Source organism: Anolis sagrei, chromosome 7 (genome assembly GCF_037176765.1).
Source record: "Anolis sagrei isolate rAnoSag1 chromosome 7, rAnoSag1.mat, whole genome shotgun sequence".
NCBI classification, from domain to species: Eukaryota; Metazoa; Chordata; class Lepidosauria; order Squamata; family Dactyloidae; genus Anolis; species Anolis sagrei.
In genome coordinates this window covers 23,410,538-23,427,102 of record NC_090027.1, presented here as the reverse complement: position 1 = coordinate 23,427,102, position 16,565 = coordinate 23,410,538, and the positions used below count along the sequence as shown (strand labels likewise).

At 43.4% G+C, this 16,565-nt stretch overlaps 1 protein-coding gene across 1 annotated transcript in view; it reads right to left on the bottom strand.

Moving 5' to 3' along the window:
- FER1L5 (fer-1 like family member 5) overlaps positions 1 to 16,565 on the bottom strand; it is an 86,748-nt gene that overhangs the window by 64,763 nt on the left and 5,420 nt on the right. Inside the window, exons 5-13 of the mRNA XM_067470863.1 lie at positions 14,998 to 15,028; positions 13,121 to 13,236; positions 11,098 to 11,221; positions 10,797 to 10,888; positions 8,489 to 8,557; positions 6,967 to 7,010; positions 3,773 to 3,861; positions 3,549 to 3,661; positions 3,292 to 3,405 (exon numbers count right to left, since the gene is read on the bottom strand). Of these exons, the coding sequence (XP_067326964.1) occupies positions 3,292 to 3,405; positions 3,549 to 3,661; positions 3,773 to 3,861; positions 6,967 to 7,010; positions 8,489 to 8,557; positions 10,797 to 10,888; positions 11,098 to 11,221; positions 13,121 to 13,236; positions 14,998 to 15,028 (792 nt within the window). The remainder of the gene's footprint in view (positions 1 to 3,291; positions 3,406 to 3,548; positions 3,662 to 3,772; positions 3,862 to 6,966; positions 7,011 to 8,488; positions 8,558 to 10,796; positions 10,889 to 11,097; positions 11,222 to 13,120; positions 13,237 to 14,997; positions 15,029 to 16,565) is intronic.

Genomic DNA, 16,565 nt, shown 5'->3' with positions numbered 1-16,565 from the left:
AATGCAGATGAGCACCACACCCCAGAGTCGGACACGTCTGGACTTCATGTCAGAGGAAAACCTTTAACCAGGAAAACTGTGGAAGATCCAGGGTGGGAGAAAGAACTCTTGTCTGTTGGAGGTAGGTATGAATGTTTCAAATTGCCACCTTGATTGCCATTTCATAGCCTGACAGTTTTTAGGGAGAATCCTTTGTTGAGAGGTGATTAGCTGGCCCTGATTGTTTCTTGTCTGGAGTTCCCTTGTGTTTGAGTGTTGTTCTTTATTTACAGTTATAATTTTATTTATTATTTATTTATTTACGACATTTATATGCCGCCCTTCTCACCCTGAAGGGGACTCAGAGTGGCTTACAAGGTATATATACATACAATATATTATTAACATAGTACAATATCAGTTTTAAATATTGCTATATTGCACTATATCAATTATACTGTAATATTATTAGTAATATTACATGTAATACAAATATATAATTATAGTATCATATTATTATTATTAGTATTATATTGCATTACATTACAATATTATAAATATTATATGTATATACAATATATTATATATTATAACATATTATTAGAATAGCACAGGAGACAAGGTGGAACTGACCCCTGGACCCCCTTTCTTCACTCCGGCCCAGAGCGGCAGTTGGTGCTGGGGGGGGTGGGGTGTCCCCAACGGATGGCAAATGCAGGAGACAAGATGGTGCTGTCCCCTGGCCTCCCCTCTCTTTCAGACAGCCAATTCTCTCACACCAGAAGCGACTTGCAATTTCTCAAGTCACTCCTGACATGAAAAAAAGTCCTTACTCTTAAAAGGGTGTTAATATTTTAAATAAGTAAATGTGTTGCACTTCAGGCCTGGAAACACCACACAACACCACCACACCACAGAAAAGTCCAGGAATATAAGCAAACAGTTTATTGTAAAAACATATAAAAAGCATATAAAAAACAGGAATAAGAAAAAAATTTAATCCAAAAAAGTTTAGCAACAGGTGATAACCAGACAATAATCCAAATGTCTCATAAAGATCCAGAGGTGACAAAGTCTAGGAACAGCCAGAAATACAGATACAGCATAAATCACCACCCAGAAGGTATAATTAGTAAAACGTGAACAGGAGTACATGAACAGGAACACAGAAAACTTCCAGGATATATTAAATCAAAAATCAAAGCTTGACCCGAACCAGGAACAAAAGAACCCAGGCTTAGCTTCTCACTCTAATGCAGCGTTGTCTAAGAAAATTGGCTAGTTAAGGCCAGCGAAATAAGAGACATGGACAAGCTGACCTTTTGTTTCTTTAAGATAGATCAAAAGGAAGACCAATAAAGAAAACAGATTGAAAACTATTTGATGAATATCTGATTGAACATTAAGAGAGAATTACAAGGGAAAGTGATCACAATAAAAAAACCAAACAAATCTACGGAAGTAAAACCTAGAGTGAAGAAGAAAACAGAGTAAATCTGACTACGAGCAGAAGAGAAGCCAAAGATGTAGAAAGGAACTGAGAGTTCTGCCCCTACTTCACCAATTTATTTTTTGGAACACATGGAGAATTAGAATGGGAAGCTGTAATGACTCTTACCTAGTAGGCCGGAGTAGAAGCCTGGGATAACAGTGAGGCAAACCTCCATTTTGGGAGTGTAAGCCAGGGAAGCAGCCATCTTGAGAGTGGATAGACAGAAGATGGGAGGAGTTTGAAGTCTCCTGGGATTGGCTAGAGCAGATGGGAGGAGCCAAGTCTTGGGAGGGAAAAGTTTCTGCTTCTGAGAGAGAAGAAAGTTGGGAATTTGGGAACTGAAGGAAGAAGTGGTTTTGAGACTGGGTTTTTTTTCTGAGAGAGAGAGTGTGTTTGTGTCAGGCAGGGCTGCATAATTGGCAACTAAGATTAAGTAGCCTCCTGATTCCTTGTGGGTGACAACACAAAGGGTTTGCTCTCTAGTTTGAGTAAATTAGCTGTAAAGGACTCTGGTGAGAGTTAGCTAATTGCTCTGAAAGACAGCCTGAGTTAGGTTAGTCTGGGACTCATTGCTATTTTGCTGAAGTAGAGTGAAGAATTTTGTTTGTAACCAAGTGAAGAAACTCTTTTTAAGTAACCATTAAGATATTGTACTATAGTAACAAGTCAAGCATTTGTGCCTCTTAAAAGAAGAAGTCAGTTGTCTGTTTGTTCTTATGAATAAATCTTTTCTCTATTTAACTTTGAAGAAGCTTCTGTCGTTACTCATTTTTCCAGTAGTCCTTGGGTAGAATTTCTAGTCAGTTTAACATGTTAATATCACAGAAAGGTCTCTTATCCAAGCGGTCATTTCTGGGAGCTAAGGGGGAGCTGTGTTGGCAGGGAAGGGAAAAGGTTACCTCAGAAACTCATTTTTAAAATCTCGAGATATCTTGGGTGGTGGCAGCATTATATCAAAGGAAGACAGAAGCAGTGTTCGCTCTACCAGTACACACATCTAACATCATAGCGCTACCAATATAGATCAGCTGGAACCTGATTCCTCCACACTTTTGTCCAGCAGTGTGAGATTACATATAATCCTGTATAGTGGTGTCCAGCTGCGTGACATACATTGATATCTGGTGTTAGATCATCAGGGGGATTACCTTGTTACGTTATATTGGTGGCAAGTGGTGAAATTCATAATAAGGCAGCCCTTAATCCTTTACAGAAGTCAAGATGTTTCCTCCCCTTCCCACAACCTTTCTTTCCCTCATGTGTGTACCCCCCCCCATGTAGATAAGTCCCCATTCCTTCCTTACTCCTCCCCACCACCTAGATTTTATCTGTAGAACCAGAAAAGCATTCAATAAAAATTTACATAGAAAAAATGTAAACTGATCTTAAGGTAAACAACTTGTTGCTAAATAGACATCCATGAAATCATTCCGTTTCCCGTGAACTTCCATCACAACTTTCCCACGTATTCTCTTTGAACCACATAATCTATTTTCAGCTCTGATTTCTAAACAAAGACTTTTGTTAATCTCCTTAGCTCCAGGTGGGTTCTCCTGGGAACCCTCCTTATCACTCTGCTCTTCACTCGATTCTTTATCTACTGTTGCTACAGTTTTCTCAAAGAGAGAACCATAATTTCCCAGACTTGAATTTCCCAGAATTGAGAGCCCATCACTTTGTGTCACAGGAAAGCTCACAATCCTCTTTAAATCATCAGTTAAACTATCAACCTCTGGTTGATCTACAACAGGTACTCCTTTATCACATGGGACACCATCCATGCTTCTTTCCACACCAGATACATTTCATTGCATGGTTACCTCTATCCTTTTAACTGACTCTTCGGGTATGTTTTCGATTTTGGGAACAACAAGCTTCTCCGTTTTGATGCTCAGCTCCACAAGAACTCTTCCTCGGTAAGCAATCCCTTCCTCCTAAAAGATAGATACATAATGCAAAACATGTGCGGTAAGGAAAGGAGAGGAAGCAGGGACCTTTTACTCCCATTTTGGATGTCCCATGCCTCTGAAAACCAGTTTAGATTTACATGATGGACCCATGCAGGAGGCAGACTCACCGCCCCAACACTGAAGTTCTCTAAAGCATCTCCTTCGGCCACAAACTCCTCTGGGTTCCCATACAAGGTGAGAAAACTTGGCCCAAAACATGGCTGGAAGCCTGAGAAGTCCTCTGAAATCCAAAAACTCAATGTAATCTAATTTTAGCCTTTATGGGATGCTCTGTATGGCAACTAAATTTGACTTTAACTAGCCAAGATGCAGGAAGGGAGAGGAAACGTACTTTTGTTCTCAATTTCAGTTCCGCTGCAAGAGATCTGGGAGAGACTCAGAAAGGCGAACCCTAGAATTTGCCCATCTCCACTTCTATCCCTAGAAAACAAAACGTAGGAGTTGCGGGATTTGGCAGAGACCATGGCTTTATTTAAAACTGTGGAGACCAAAATCCACTGATTGTGGTAATGTGAAGATAATTACATAAACTCAATGTATACATCATAAATCATTTCTAAAGTGTTTCTAAAATATTGTAAGGGGTCAATATCATAACTATAACAATTTGTTTTGTTACTTTTTCGTTAAGTAAAAAGCAACAAATCCCATTGATTTATTTTTTGCGGTGGCAAAAACGCCAATGAGATATTGGCCTGCATAAATCTAGATCTTCCCTGTTTAGATCCAGGGAAGTCATGTTACCCCTCTATTCTGCCTTAGTCAGACCACACCTGGAATCACACTGTGTCCAATTCTGAGCACTGCAATTTAAGGGAGATGTTGACTCTAAGCTGGAAGGTGTCCAAAGGAGGGCTCAAAGGATCAAGGGTCTGGAGAACAAGCCCTATAAGGAGTGGTTTAAAGAGCTGGGCCTGTTTAGGCTGCAGAAGAGAAGGCTGAGGGGAGACATGATGAGGGTCATGGATCAAGAGGTGAGGGAAAATCATAGTGAAGAGGGAGCAAGCTTGTTTTCTGCTGCCTTGGAGACTAGGATGTGGAATAATGGCTTCAAACACTAACTCTCCTCAGGACAACACTAGCTTTGGCGCACTGTCTCTAACAGGCTTCGGCCTACTCACTCTCCTCAGGACGACACTAGCTTTGGCCCACTGACTCTAACAGGCTTCGGCCTACCCACTCTCCTCAGGAAGACACTAGCTTTGGCCCACTGACTCTAACAGGCTTCAGCCTACTCACTCTCCTCAGGACGACACTAGCTTTGGCCCACTGATTCTAACAGGCTTCGGCCTACCCACTCTCCTCAGGAAGACACTAGTTTTGGCCCACTGACTCTAACAGGCTTCAGCCTACTCACTCTCCTCAGGACGACGCTAGCTTTGACCCACTGACTCTAACAGGCTTCAGCCTACTCACTCTCCTCAGGACGACGCTAGCTTTGGTCCACTGACTCTAACAGGCTTCAGCCTACTCACTCTCCTCAGAACGACGCTAGCTTTGGTCCACTGACTCTAACAGGCTTCAGCCTACTCACTCTCCTCAGGACGACGCTAGCTTTGGTCCACTGACTCTAACAGGCTTCAGCCTACTCACTCTCCTCAGGACGACACTAGCTTTGGCCCACTGACTCTAACAGGCTTCGGCCTACCCACTCTCCTCAGGAAGACACTAGCTTTGGCCCACTGACTCTTACAGGCTTCAGCCTACTCACTCTCCTCAGGACGACGCTAGCTTTGGTCCACTGACTCTAACAGGCTTCAGCCTACTCACTCTCCTCAGGACGACGCTAGCTTTGGCCCACTGACTCTAACAGGTTTCAGCCTACTCACTCTCCTCAGGACGACAATAGCTTTGGTCCACTGACTCTAACAGGCTTCAGCCTACCCACTCTCCTCAGGACGACGCTAGCTTTGACCCACTGACTCTAACAGGCTTCAGCCTACTCACTCTCCTCAGGACGACGCTAGCTGTGACCCACTGACTCTAACAGGCTTCAGCCTACTCACTCTCCTCAGGACGACGCTAGCTTTGGCCCACTGACTCTAACAGACTTCAGCCTACTCACTCTCCTCAGGACGACACTAGCTTTGGCCCACTGACTCTAACAGGCTTCAGCCTACTCACTCTCCTCAGGACGACGCTAGCTGTGACCCACTGACTCTAACAGGCTTCAGCCTACTCACTCTCCTCAGGACGACGCTAGCTGTGACCCACTGACTCTAACAGGCTTCAGCCTACTCACTCTCCTCAGGACGACGCTAGCTTTGGCCCACTGACTCTAACAGACTTCAGCCTACTCACTCTCCTCAGGACGACGCTAGCTGTGACCCACTAACTCTAACAGGCTTCAGCCTACTCACTCTCCTCAGGACGACGCTAGCTTTGGCCCACTGACTCAAACAGGCTTCAGCCTACTCACTCTCCTCAGGACGACGCTAGCTTTGGCCCACTGACTCTAACAGGTTTCAGCCTACTCACTCTCCTCAGGACGACACTAGCTTTGGTCCACTGACTCTAACAGGCTGAAGCCTACCCACTCTCCTCAGGACGACACTAGCTTTGACCCACTGACTCTAACAGGCTTCAGCCTACTCACTCTCCTCAGGACGACGCTAGCTTTGGCCCACTGACTCTAACAGGCTTCAGCCTACTCACTCTCCTCAGGACGACACTAGCTTTGGTCCACTGACTCTAACAGGCTTCAGCCTACTCACTCTCCTCAGGACGACGCTAGCTTTGGTCCACTGACTCTAACAGGCTTCAGCCTACTCACTCTCCTCAGGACGACACTAGCTTTGGTCCACTGACTCTAACAGGCTTCAGCCTACTCACTCTCCTCAGGACGACGCTAGCTGTGACCCACTGACTCTAACAGGCTCCAGCCTACTCACTCTCCTCAGGACGACGCTAGCTTTGGCCCACTGTCTCTAACAGACTTCAGTCTACTAACCCTTTCAGTGCTTGACTCACTTTTGTAATAGAAAATACCCAGTTAATGTTTAATATTTCTGACAGAGAGTTCATGCTTGATTTGCTTCAGGACTCCTTTATTTGTCTTTTAAAGGATAGAAAATACTTTCTGGAATGGATTGTCTCCAAATGTGATGGTGTCTCCATTATGAAGGTTGTTAAAGTGAGATGGGATCCTGTACCGTTGGATTCCTGCAGTGGCAGGAGGTTGGACTAGATGGCCTTCAGGGGGTCCTATTCAATACTACTTGTCCAAGGGTGCAGAAACACTACAGAATGAATGGAGTTTGACATCACTTGAATCACCATGGCACAATGCTATGGAATTACTGGAGTTGTCATTCCATAAGGTCTTTCGCTTTCGCTGCCAAAGTGGGGTGTGTGCCTCACTCAACTACAACTCCCAGAATTTCCATAACATTGAGCTGTGGCAGTTAAAATGGTGCCAACCTGCATTGGTTCTCCAGTGTAGATGTAGCCTAAGGATCAATTACTGTAAATTTGATTGGCCGAGATAATTTGTGCTTGGAATATTACTCAAACATCAGTGCTCACCCATCAATAGCGGACAGTTTTATGAGGTCACATATGGATGGCATCTGCAAAGAAAAGAGAGGGTGGTTAAGAAAATCCCTGCATCTCCATTTAGTATAGTGTTTCTCAACCTGGGGATTGGGACCCCTAGGGAGGTCGTGAGGGGGTTTCAGAGGGGTCGCCAAAGACCATCAGGAAACATATATTTCTGATAGTCTTAGGAACCCCTTTAGCAGAGAAGGCTGAAGATCTCTCTGGCTGTCCTTCTCTTTCTTTTGGGAGAGGGTGAATCCTCCCACCAAACACCCTCCTCCACTTTATTTGCCAATCACTGTGAGATGGCTGTTTCTGAGACAAGGAGATGGCTGTTTCTGAGACTCTAAATGGGAAGGGGAGAGCAGGCGTGCTCAACGCATGGCAGCATGGTGCACATGCGTGAGCGAGGGAGAGCATGCAAGGCTGAAGGGAGGCTTCTGCCAGTGAGTCCTTTCAATGCATGTGGATCTGTGTGAGAAGTTTGGCCCAATTCTATTGTGGGTGGAGTTCAAAATGCTCTTTGATTGTAGATAAACTATAAATCCCAGCAACTACAACTTCCAAATATCAAGGTCTATTTTCCCCAAACCCCACCAGTGTTCACATTTTGCCATCTTGAGGATTCATGCCAAGTTTGGTCCAGATCCATCATTGTTTGAGTCCACAGTGCTCTCTGGATGTAGGTGAACTACAACTCCAAACTCAAGGTCAATGCCTACCAAACCCTTCCAGTATTTTCTCTTGGTCATGGGAGTTCTGTGTGTCAAGTTTGGTTCAATTCCATCCTTGGTGGGGTTCAGAATGCTCTTTGCTTGTAGATGAACTATAAATCCCAGCAGCTACAACTTCCAAATATCAAGGTCTATTTTCCCCAAACCCCACCAGTGTTCACATGTCAGCATATTGAGGATTCATGCAAAGTTTGGTCCAGATCCATCATTGTTTGAGTCCACAGTGCTCTCTGGATAGAGATGAACTACAACTCTAAAACTCAAGGTCAATGCCCACCAAACCCTACCAGTACTTTTTGTTGGTCATGGGAGTTCTGTGTGCCAAGTCTGGTTCAATTCCGTTGTTGGTGGAGTTCGGAATGCTCTTTGATTGTAGGTGAACTATAAATCCCAGCAACTACAACTCTTAAATGACAAAATCGACCCCCTCAACTCTACCAGTATTCACATTTAGGTGTATTGGGTATCTGTGCCAAATTTGGTCTAGTGAATAAAAATACATACTGCCTATCAGATATTTACATTACGATTCATAACAGTAGCAAAATTACAATTATGAAGTAGCAATTAAAATATTTTTATAGTTGGCGGTCACCGCAACATGACTAATTGTATTAAGCGATCACGGCATTAGGAAGGTTGAGAAACACTGTTCTAAGGGAAGGTAGCATTTAGTCATTGAGTTGTTCTAAGGGAGGGTAGCTGCTTTTTTCCCAGTGATGGCAGTTTATTTTCCCTCTTCTAATCCCACGTTCCAATGAATTCTGCTTGCTCACCAGCATGGGAAAGGACATCCGCTGGTTCCAGATGGGGTTGGCATCTCCAAACACGATGCTGGTACTGAGCTGATAATATGCACCAAAGGAGAGAGCAGATAAGAAAAGAGAAGGACACAAAACAAAGTTTCTGAAATACAACAATTACTTTCAAAGTAAGTACCACAGAAAATAACATCTTCAAACCAGGAACAGAACCTTTTTCAATTGTTACTACATAGTGTAATAATAATACTCTTTGTACAAAATGCATGGTGGTACCACATGCACAACACTACGTAGGCTGCCATCAGTTGGGTACAGCCATTGTGCATTGAGGGGGGAAACATCCATAGGTGTTGTACCGTCACATCCAGATCCTATAAAAATAAAACTCAGATGTGCTTCTCTCTTTGTCTGGGCGGACCACGCGGGTCTTTCTTTAGAAGCTTGACATTCCCAGCAACTCAGGCTACTACAGGTTTTGAACACCAAAACAGAATATTTATTTCTCAAAGTCCTTGCAGACTTGGCACAGTTTGCCAAAGTTACAAACAAAACAGTCAATTGGTGAAACCATAGAGATGATATTTCTTTTTTCTTCAGTTTCTGAGGTAACTCTTCCCCAAAAGGTAGACAATATCCTGGGATCCTTTCACCCTAACCCTGAGCTGCTATGGTTAGAAAAACAGGTTTTCCCCTATCTATAGCTCAAGGTTAGCTTTGGAGATGAAGTACTGCTCAAGTTATATCTCAATTGCTATCTATCTCAATTAGCTTCTTTATCTATTAGGCCTGGGTAACAACAGAAAAATTTGTTTCTAAAATCGATTCGTTTTTTGGGGTTTTTTGCGTTTCAATATTTAAAAGAATTCCAATTTTTTTTAAAAAAAGTTCGATATTTACGAAATTTTGTAAATGGTAAAAAAATGACAAAACAATAACGAAACAATAACGAATTGATTCGTTAATGGCGGACGCGACCGCGCAATACGCTAAAAAACCTCCAAATGGGAGAGGGGGAACTTCTGAAGCTTCCCTCTCCCTCTGTTGTTGACTGTTGGTGTGATATTTATAATTTTTTTCACTAATTAAACAAAAAACAACTATAAAACTTGCCCCAGACATGCGGAAATAATAACGAAACGACCTCAAACAAATAACGAAACGAATACATACCAAAATACGAAGCATTTACGAAACGAATTGAAAAATTCGTTTTGTTTTTAAGCTGCTCCAGAATGGTTCGTTATCGCTTCGTTAACAAAAAAATAACGAATTTTTAACGAATTACGAATTAACGAAACGAAACCACCCAGCCCTATTATCTATATAACTCAATCACTCAATCATTCTTACAATGATTTTTTTAGAGCTACCTAGCTGACCAACAGCACATCGGAAGCTTTCTTTTTCTACTGAAGGAGGCAGGGGATATTCCAAAATGGAGATTTCATCCTCTGGAAAAAGGGCGGTCTCTAGACCCAAAGAGATACTATTCTAAACCAATAACTGCAGAGGGTATGCAGTCTGGCTTTGCAGACTCTGATGCTGCTTTAACTTCCAGGGTGCTGCTGGGTCTGTAGCAGCCCTGGGGAAATGCCAAAGAACACTATCCCATGCAACTAAAAGGTAATGCAAACTATGCTCCTGGAAGACGAAACAGGTATGATACAGCGTTTTAAAGCACAAAATACTGGACTGTAGAGTTTTACAAAAAGCCAATGGGATTTTGGCCTGCATCAATAGGAGCATAGTGTCTAGATCTAGGGAAGTCATGCTACCCCTCTATTCCGCCTTGGTTAGACCACACCTGGAATATTGTGTCCAAGCTGGAATGTGTCCAGAGGAGGGCGACTAAAATGATCAAGGGTCTGGAGAACAAGCCCTATGAGGAACAGCTTAAGAAGCTGGGCATGTTTAGCCTGAAGAAGAGAAGGCTGAGAGGAGATATGATAGCCATGTATAAATATGTAAGAGGAAGCCACAGGGAGGAGGGAGCAAGCTTGTTTTCTGCTTCCCTGGAGACTAGGACGCAGAACAATGGCTTCAAACTACAAGAAAGGAGATTCCATCTGAACATGAGGAAGAACTTCCTGACTGTGAGAGCCATTCAGCAGTGGAACTCTCTGCCCCGGAGTGTGGTGGAGGCTCCTTCTTTGGAAGCTTTTAAACAGAGGCTGGATGGCCATCTATCAGGGGTGATTTGAATGCAATATTCCTGCTTCTTGGCAGGGGGTTGGACTGGATGGCCCATGAGGTCTCTTCCAACTCTTTGATTCTATGATTCTAAAGTCTAAGGAAAACAATAATAATGCATTTTACTCACCACTTTTCCTGCAAAATTGACTTCCAGACAGGAGTCTACAGAGGTTCCAGTGGGGTCTTCCGCTCTGCCATAATTCACAAGGTCTTCATTCACTGCAGAGGAAGCCGAGCATCAAAAGTGCTCAAATTCTTTTCTATGGGCAAAAGATGGTAGTTTCCCAAGTCCGCCTTGTGGCATCATGCTTGGGCCTTTGGGCACGACGTTTCCGAAATCCCGAGCCCCATCCATTAAGGTATTAAATGTGCCCCTTGGTACTAAGATATGCCCTGTTATGTGATGGAGAGGCTGTACTACGACTCACTTTGAGGCATATCTTGGGCTTGGAAGACGTAAAGCTGGAGGGTGACCAAGCGGCCGGACGGCATGGCTGCTGGCCGTAAAAGCATGGCTTCTGTATCACCCTTCTCAGCCACAAAGTCTGTGTCCTATGGAGAGAGCAGAGACCAAAATGGAAAAATCCAGCCTTCCTTCACTTTTGGATGCCTCACTCTTTCCTTGTTGAATGTCTATTAATTTGACAAGTTCTTGTTGCTGACGAAGTTAACTTGAGACTGAGAGCACACAGCTTCAAAAATTGCCTAATGAAAGAGTAACTTTTGAATCACTTTTGTACATTCAAAAACATGTTATAATAAAGAATTAGAACAGTGGTTCCCAACCTTTCTTTGACCAGGGAACCCTTTGATTTATTTTTTTTTTTGGTTAGCCGGGACCACAAGGTTCAAGAATAATAAACTGTTAATCTCAAAATAAACGTTAATCAAAACTTTTAACATATTCATTAAGCTTAATAGTAATATTAATTAAGAGTGCTATTACAATATTAGAAAGAATATTTTAATAGAAAATTAAATTGGTTTGCTCAATGTAATTTTGGAGCTTGCATCTTCTTTACAAGTAATTCTAGGGCTAATATTATTGCTCAAAAGTTCATGCATATCATCACTTACTTTCAATCGATTTCTGGACTTGCTTTTAATTACCAGTAAAGCAGAAAACCATTGTTGGCATAAATATGTTGTGGAGAAAAGCATAAGATTTTTTTATGTGTCAGGAACGACTTGAGAAACTGCAAGTCACTTCTGGTGTGAGAGAATTGGCCATCTGCAAGGACGTTGCCCAGGGGACACCCGGATGAATTGATGTTTTTATCATCCTTGTAGGAGGCATGTCCCTGCATGAGAAGCTGGATAGAGGGAGCTCATCCGCCTCTCCTCGGATTCGAACCTGCGACCTGTCGGTCTTCAGTCCTGCTGGCACAGGGGTTTAACCCACTGTGCCCAGAGGCGGCCCAAGGTAATTTTCAACGGTAAGCAAACAGTATTTTGCCCCCCCCCCCCCCAACCAATCACTGATATATATTTTCTGTTCATTGTGGGAGTTCTGTGTGCCATATTTGGTTCAATTCCATCATTGGTGGAGTTCAGAATGCTCTTTGATTGTAGGTGAACTATACATCCCAGTAACTACAACTTGCATATGTCAAGGTCTATTTTCCTCCAAGAGCGCCTCAAGAGTGCCCTTGGGCAAAATCAACTATACTGCAAATGTTTACTTTGCGTAATGGGTTGAGCCGCCCCGACTGTGCCACCGGGAGCTCCAGCATAAGATAGAGAAAGGCAATTCCTCAAATTTTAGTACAGTAGAGTCTCGCTTATCTGACATAAATGGTCCAGCAGAATGTCGGATAAACAAAATAAAGGGTCTTCTATTGTTACTGGTACAATATGGCACTAGACACCTAGAATACTAACAACGGGGACTCAAATGGTTAAGGCAAAGCAATGCTTCGGGGCTTGAGCAGCCCAGCAGGAAGTGCCCATATGCAGAAGAGGAACATGAAAATCACAGAGGGAAGGAGGGAGAATGCTTCTGCTTCTGGTCTTGCTTCTTTTCCCTCTTTCCTCCTCCCCTCCTCCTCCTTGTCTTGCCTTTTTCAATAGTAGACTCAGTATTTTCCGACATTTTCGTTTATCCGATGTTCTGCCTGCCTGTTTATGTCGGATAAGTGAGACTGTAGCAACTAAAATAATTGTATGGTTGGGGATCACCACAAAATGAGGAAATGTATTAAGGGGCCGTGGCATTAGGAAAGTTGAGAAACACTGACATAACCAATATAGCTTTCAGGGAAAGAAGTAGGCACACAGACTCAGTACTTCTTTCCCTGAAAGTGCCTGATGCACTTCCCACTGAAAACAGATTAAAGAACATTTTATGATTCAAACGGTATTCATTACAATGGTATCTGAAGAATTCTCCTCCAGCACTCCTTTCAGATGCGTTGCTTTTCTCTGGGATAAAAACAAGTATATAATTATTACCGGCACACGATCACCAGGTCCTAAGACGCAAAGGTTGACTTTCACGTAGCCCCTTAGTCCAGCATTGAGGTTGTTGGGGTCATAGAGAGTCAACCACCTGGAGAGCAATGCATGGCCTGAGGAAAGGAGGTACAAACAGTCAAGACATAATCTAGATACAACTTGGAGTTTCTCCTACATTTTCTCATTCAAAGTCCTGGGAGTCATCGTTCTGCAAAGTCTATATCCATCCCAGCCAAAGAGTACTGGTGCCTTATCAAGTTATCATAGACCCATGTCTGATTCCACAGCAAGCTGGCATCAGGAAAGGCAAAAGCTGCACATCGCCAGTGCTGAACCTGACTCAGCTCATAGAAGATGGCTTTGAAAGGCAGCAGATCACAGGAGCTGTCTTCATAGACCTGTCAGCAGCTTATGATAACGTAAACCACCGCCTCCTCCTGAAAAAAATGTATAATATCACAAAGGACTACCATCTCACCTGCCTCATAGGAAACCTGCTACAAAACAGGAGCTTTTTTGTTGAGTTCCAGGGCCAGAGAAGCAGATGGTGGAAACAGAAGAACGGCCTGCCCCAGGGGAGCGTGCTTGCCCCATCCATGCTCAACATCTACACAAATGATCAGCCACTGCCAGAGAGCTTCATCTATGCTGATGATCATGCCATTACTGCTCAAGCAGGGAGCTTTGAGATGGTTGAACAGAAGTTCTCCGAAGCTCTAGGTGCTCTTACTGCCTATTACAGGGAAAACCATCTGATCCCTAATCCATCTAAAACACAGACATGTGCCTTTCACCTTAAGAACAGACAAGCATCCTGAGCTCTGAGGATCACCTGGGAAGGAATCCCACTGGAGCATTGCAGCACACCCAAATACCTGGGAGTCACTCTGGACTATGCTCTGACCTACAAGAAGCACTGCCTGAATATCAAGCCAAAAGTGGGTGCTAGAAACAATATCATACGTAAGCTGACTGGCACAACCTGGGGGTCACAACCAGACACAGTGAAGACATCTGCCCTTGCGCTATGCTACCCTGCTGCTGATTATGCATGCCCAGTGTGGAACACATCTCACCACGCTAAAACAGTGGATGTGGCTCTTAATGAGACATGCCGCATTATCACGGGGTGCCTGCACCCTACACCACTGAAGAAATTACACTGTCTAGCCAGTATCGCACCACCTGACATCCGCCGGGAAGTAGCAGCCAATAGTGAAAGGACCAAGGCAGTGACATCCCCAGCCCATCCCTTGTTTGGATGCCAGCACGTCAACGACTTAAATCAAGAAATAATTTTCTAAGATCTACAGAGACATTCGCTGGAACACCCCAGCAAGCGAGAGTCCAAAAGTGGCAGGCTCAAACCCAGAACTTCAATCAATGGCTGATACCAAATGAGAGACTCCCCCCTGGGCACACAGAAAACTGGGCGACTTGGAAGGCGCTGAACAGACTGCGCTCTGGCACCACGAGATGCAGAGCCGATCTTAAGAAATGGGGCTACAAAGTGGAATCCACGACATGCAAGTGTGGAGAATAGCAAACTACAGACCACCTGCTGCAATGCAACCTGAGCCCTGCCACGTGCACACTGGAGGACCTTCTTGCGGCAACACCAGAGTCACTCCAAGTGGCCAGCTACTGGTCAAAGGACATTTAATCAACTACCAAGCTTGCAAATTCTGTGTTTTGTCTGTTTGTTTTTGTTAAAAATGTAATACAAATGTCTGGTTACTGATGACACGATAAATAAATCAAATTACATTTCCCCATGATTCCATAGCTTTGAGCCATGGAAGTTAAAAGGGATGTCAAACTACATTAATGGACTCAAAGACACATAATTTGCAGCTGTCTCTGCATGAGCATACCTGGGGAATTGTACACAAGTCCCATCTCAATCTGTAAAGAAAACACATAGGAGACATTACGCTACGCCCAACCAAAGAAAGGCAGCTACAGCAAAATGGGAAGAAAAAATCACTGTTTTCAAATGGCAAAACCTGGAACCCTTTATTATTTGTATACCATCATTCCAAATGTTCTAAGACAGCGTTTCTCAACCTGGGAGTCTCGGCCCCTGGAGGGCTCGAATGGGTATTGCAGAGGGATCGCCAAAGACCATAAGAAAACACATATTTCTGATGGTCTTAGGAACTACAATTCAAGGTCAATGCCCACCAACCCTTCCAGTGTTTTCTGTTGGTCATGGAAGTTCTGTGTGCCGTCTGCTTCAATTCCATCGTTGGTGCCGGAGTTCAGAATGTTCTTTGATGGTAGGTGAACTATAAATCCCTGAATCCCTGCAACTACAACTCCCAAATGACAAAATCAATTCCCCCCTCCAACTCCACCAGTATTCAAATTTGGGCATATCGGGTATTTGTGCCAAATTTGGTCCAGTGAATGGAAATATATCCTGCCTATAACATCGAAAAAATAGCTTGATGTAGAAGAACACAGAAAAGAATTACTGGAAATGTCATCACCATGAAGGAAGTTTCTTCCACATGAAGGAAGTTTCTTCCACTTGTAAAGAAGCCATAAAATATTGGAAACAAATGCATGAGGAATGCCAACAAATCTTTATTATTTTTTTCAAGAAAGCCTGAATATTATTAATTAGGCATATTAGATTCAGAGTTAAGATTGGACTTAAATGAAGACATTGTATTTACATATTTGACACGGTGTAGGATCGGCTACACAAAACTCTGGAAATGGGAGGAAACATCAGGTATAGAGCAGTGGATAAATAAGGTGAGGGAGATTCAAGAAATGGATAAAATAACTCAGGAAATATGATTAGACAAATTGGTCTCTTGTAGAGGGATATGAAGAAAAGGAAAAGAAGAATTAAAGCAATCCACTAACCGTACTTGGAGCACTAGAAGCCTCTTGGGATGAAGGCCACGAGAAACGGGAGATCTGCCAAGGTAATGCCTCAGTCTAAAACAATGCCTGATCTAAAGAGTCAACCTGGCGAGAGGCACTTAAAGCCGAGGAATCTGTTTCATGACACGCCTCCAAGCTTTGAAGCCCTTGTTTCTTTTTCTTTCAATCTGGCTGACCTTCGCAGACTCTGCAATTCACCCCTGTTTTGCCAAATCTGTCTTCTTCTATCCTCATTAAAGATCCCAGGTGTTAGCTTCTCTGGAGAGCTATCACTGCTTGGCTCTGAAACATTCTCATGAGAATGTGTACTTTCACTTTCCAAGCGTGCAGGAGTTTCTTCTACACTGACCTCAGAATCAACGTTTTCAGTGGCATCAGGAAATACAATTAGAGAATCAGGTTCAGGTTCACACCCAGGCTGAACCCCAACAGATATAGAGGTGAGGAACATCCATGCTATGACAAACACATGCCTATCGGTTGTCAATGTCCAATCTTGATAAAATAGTAAAAAGTAGAGACATCACACTGGCAACAAAGATCC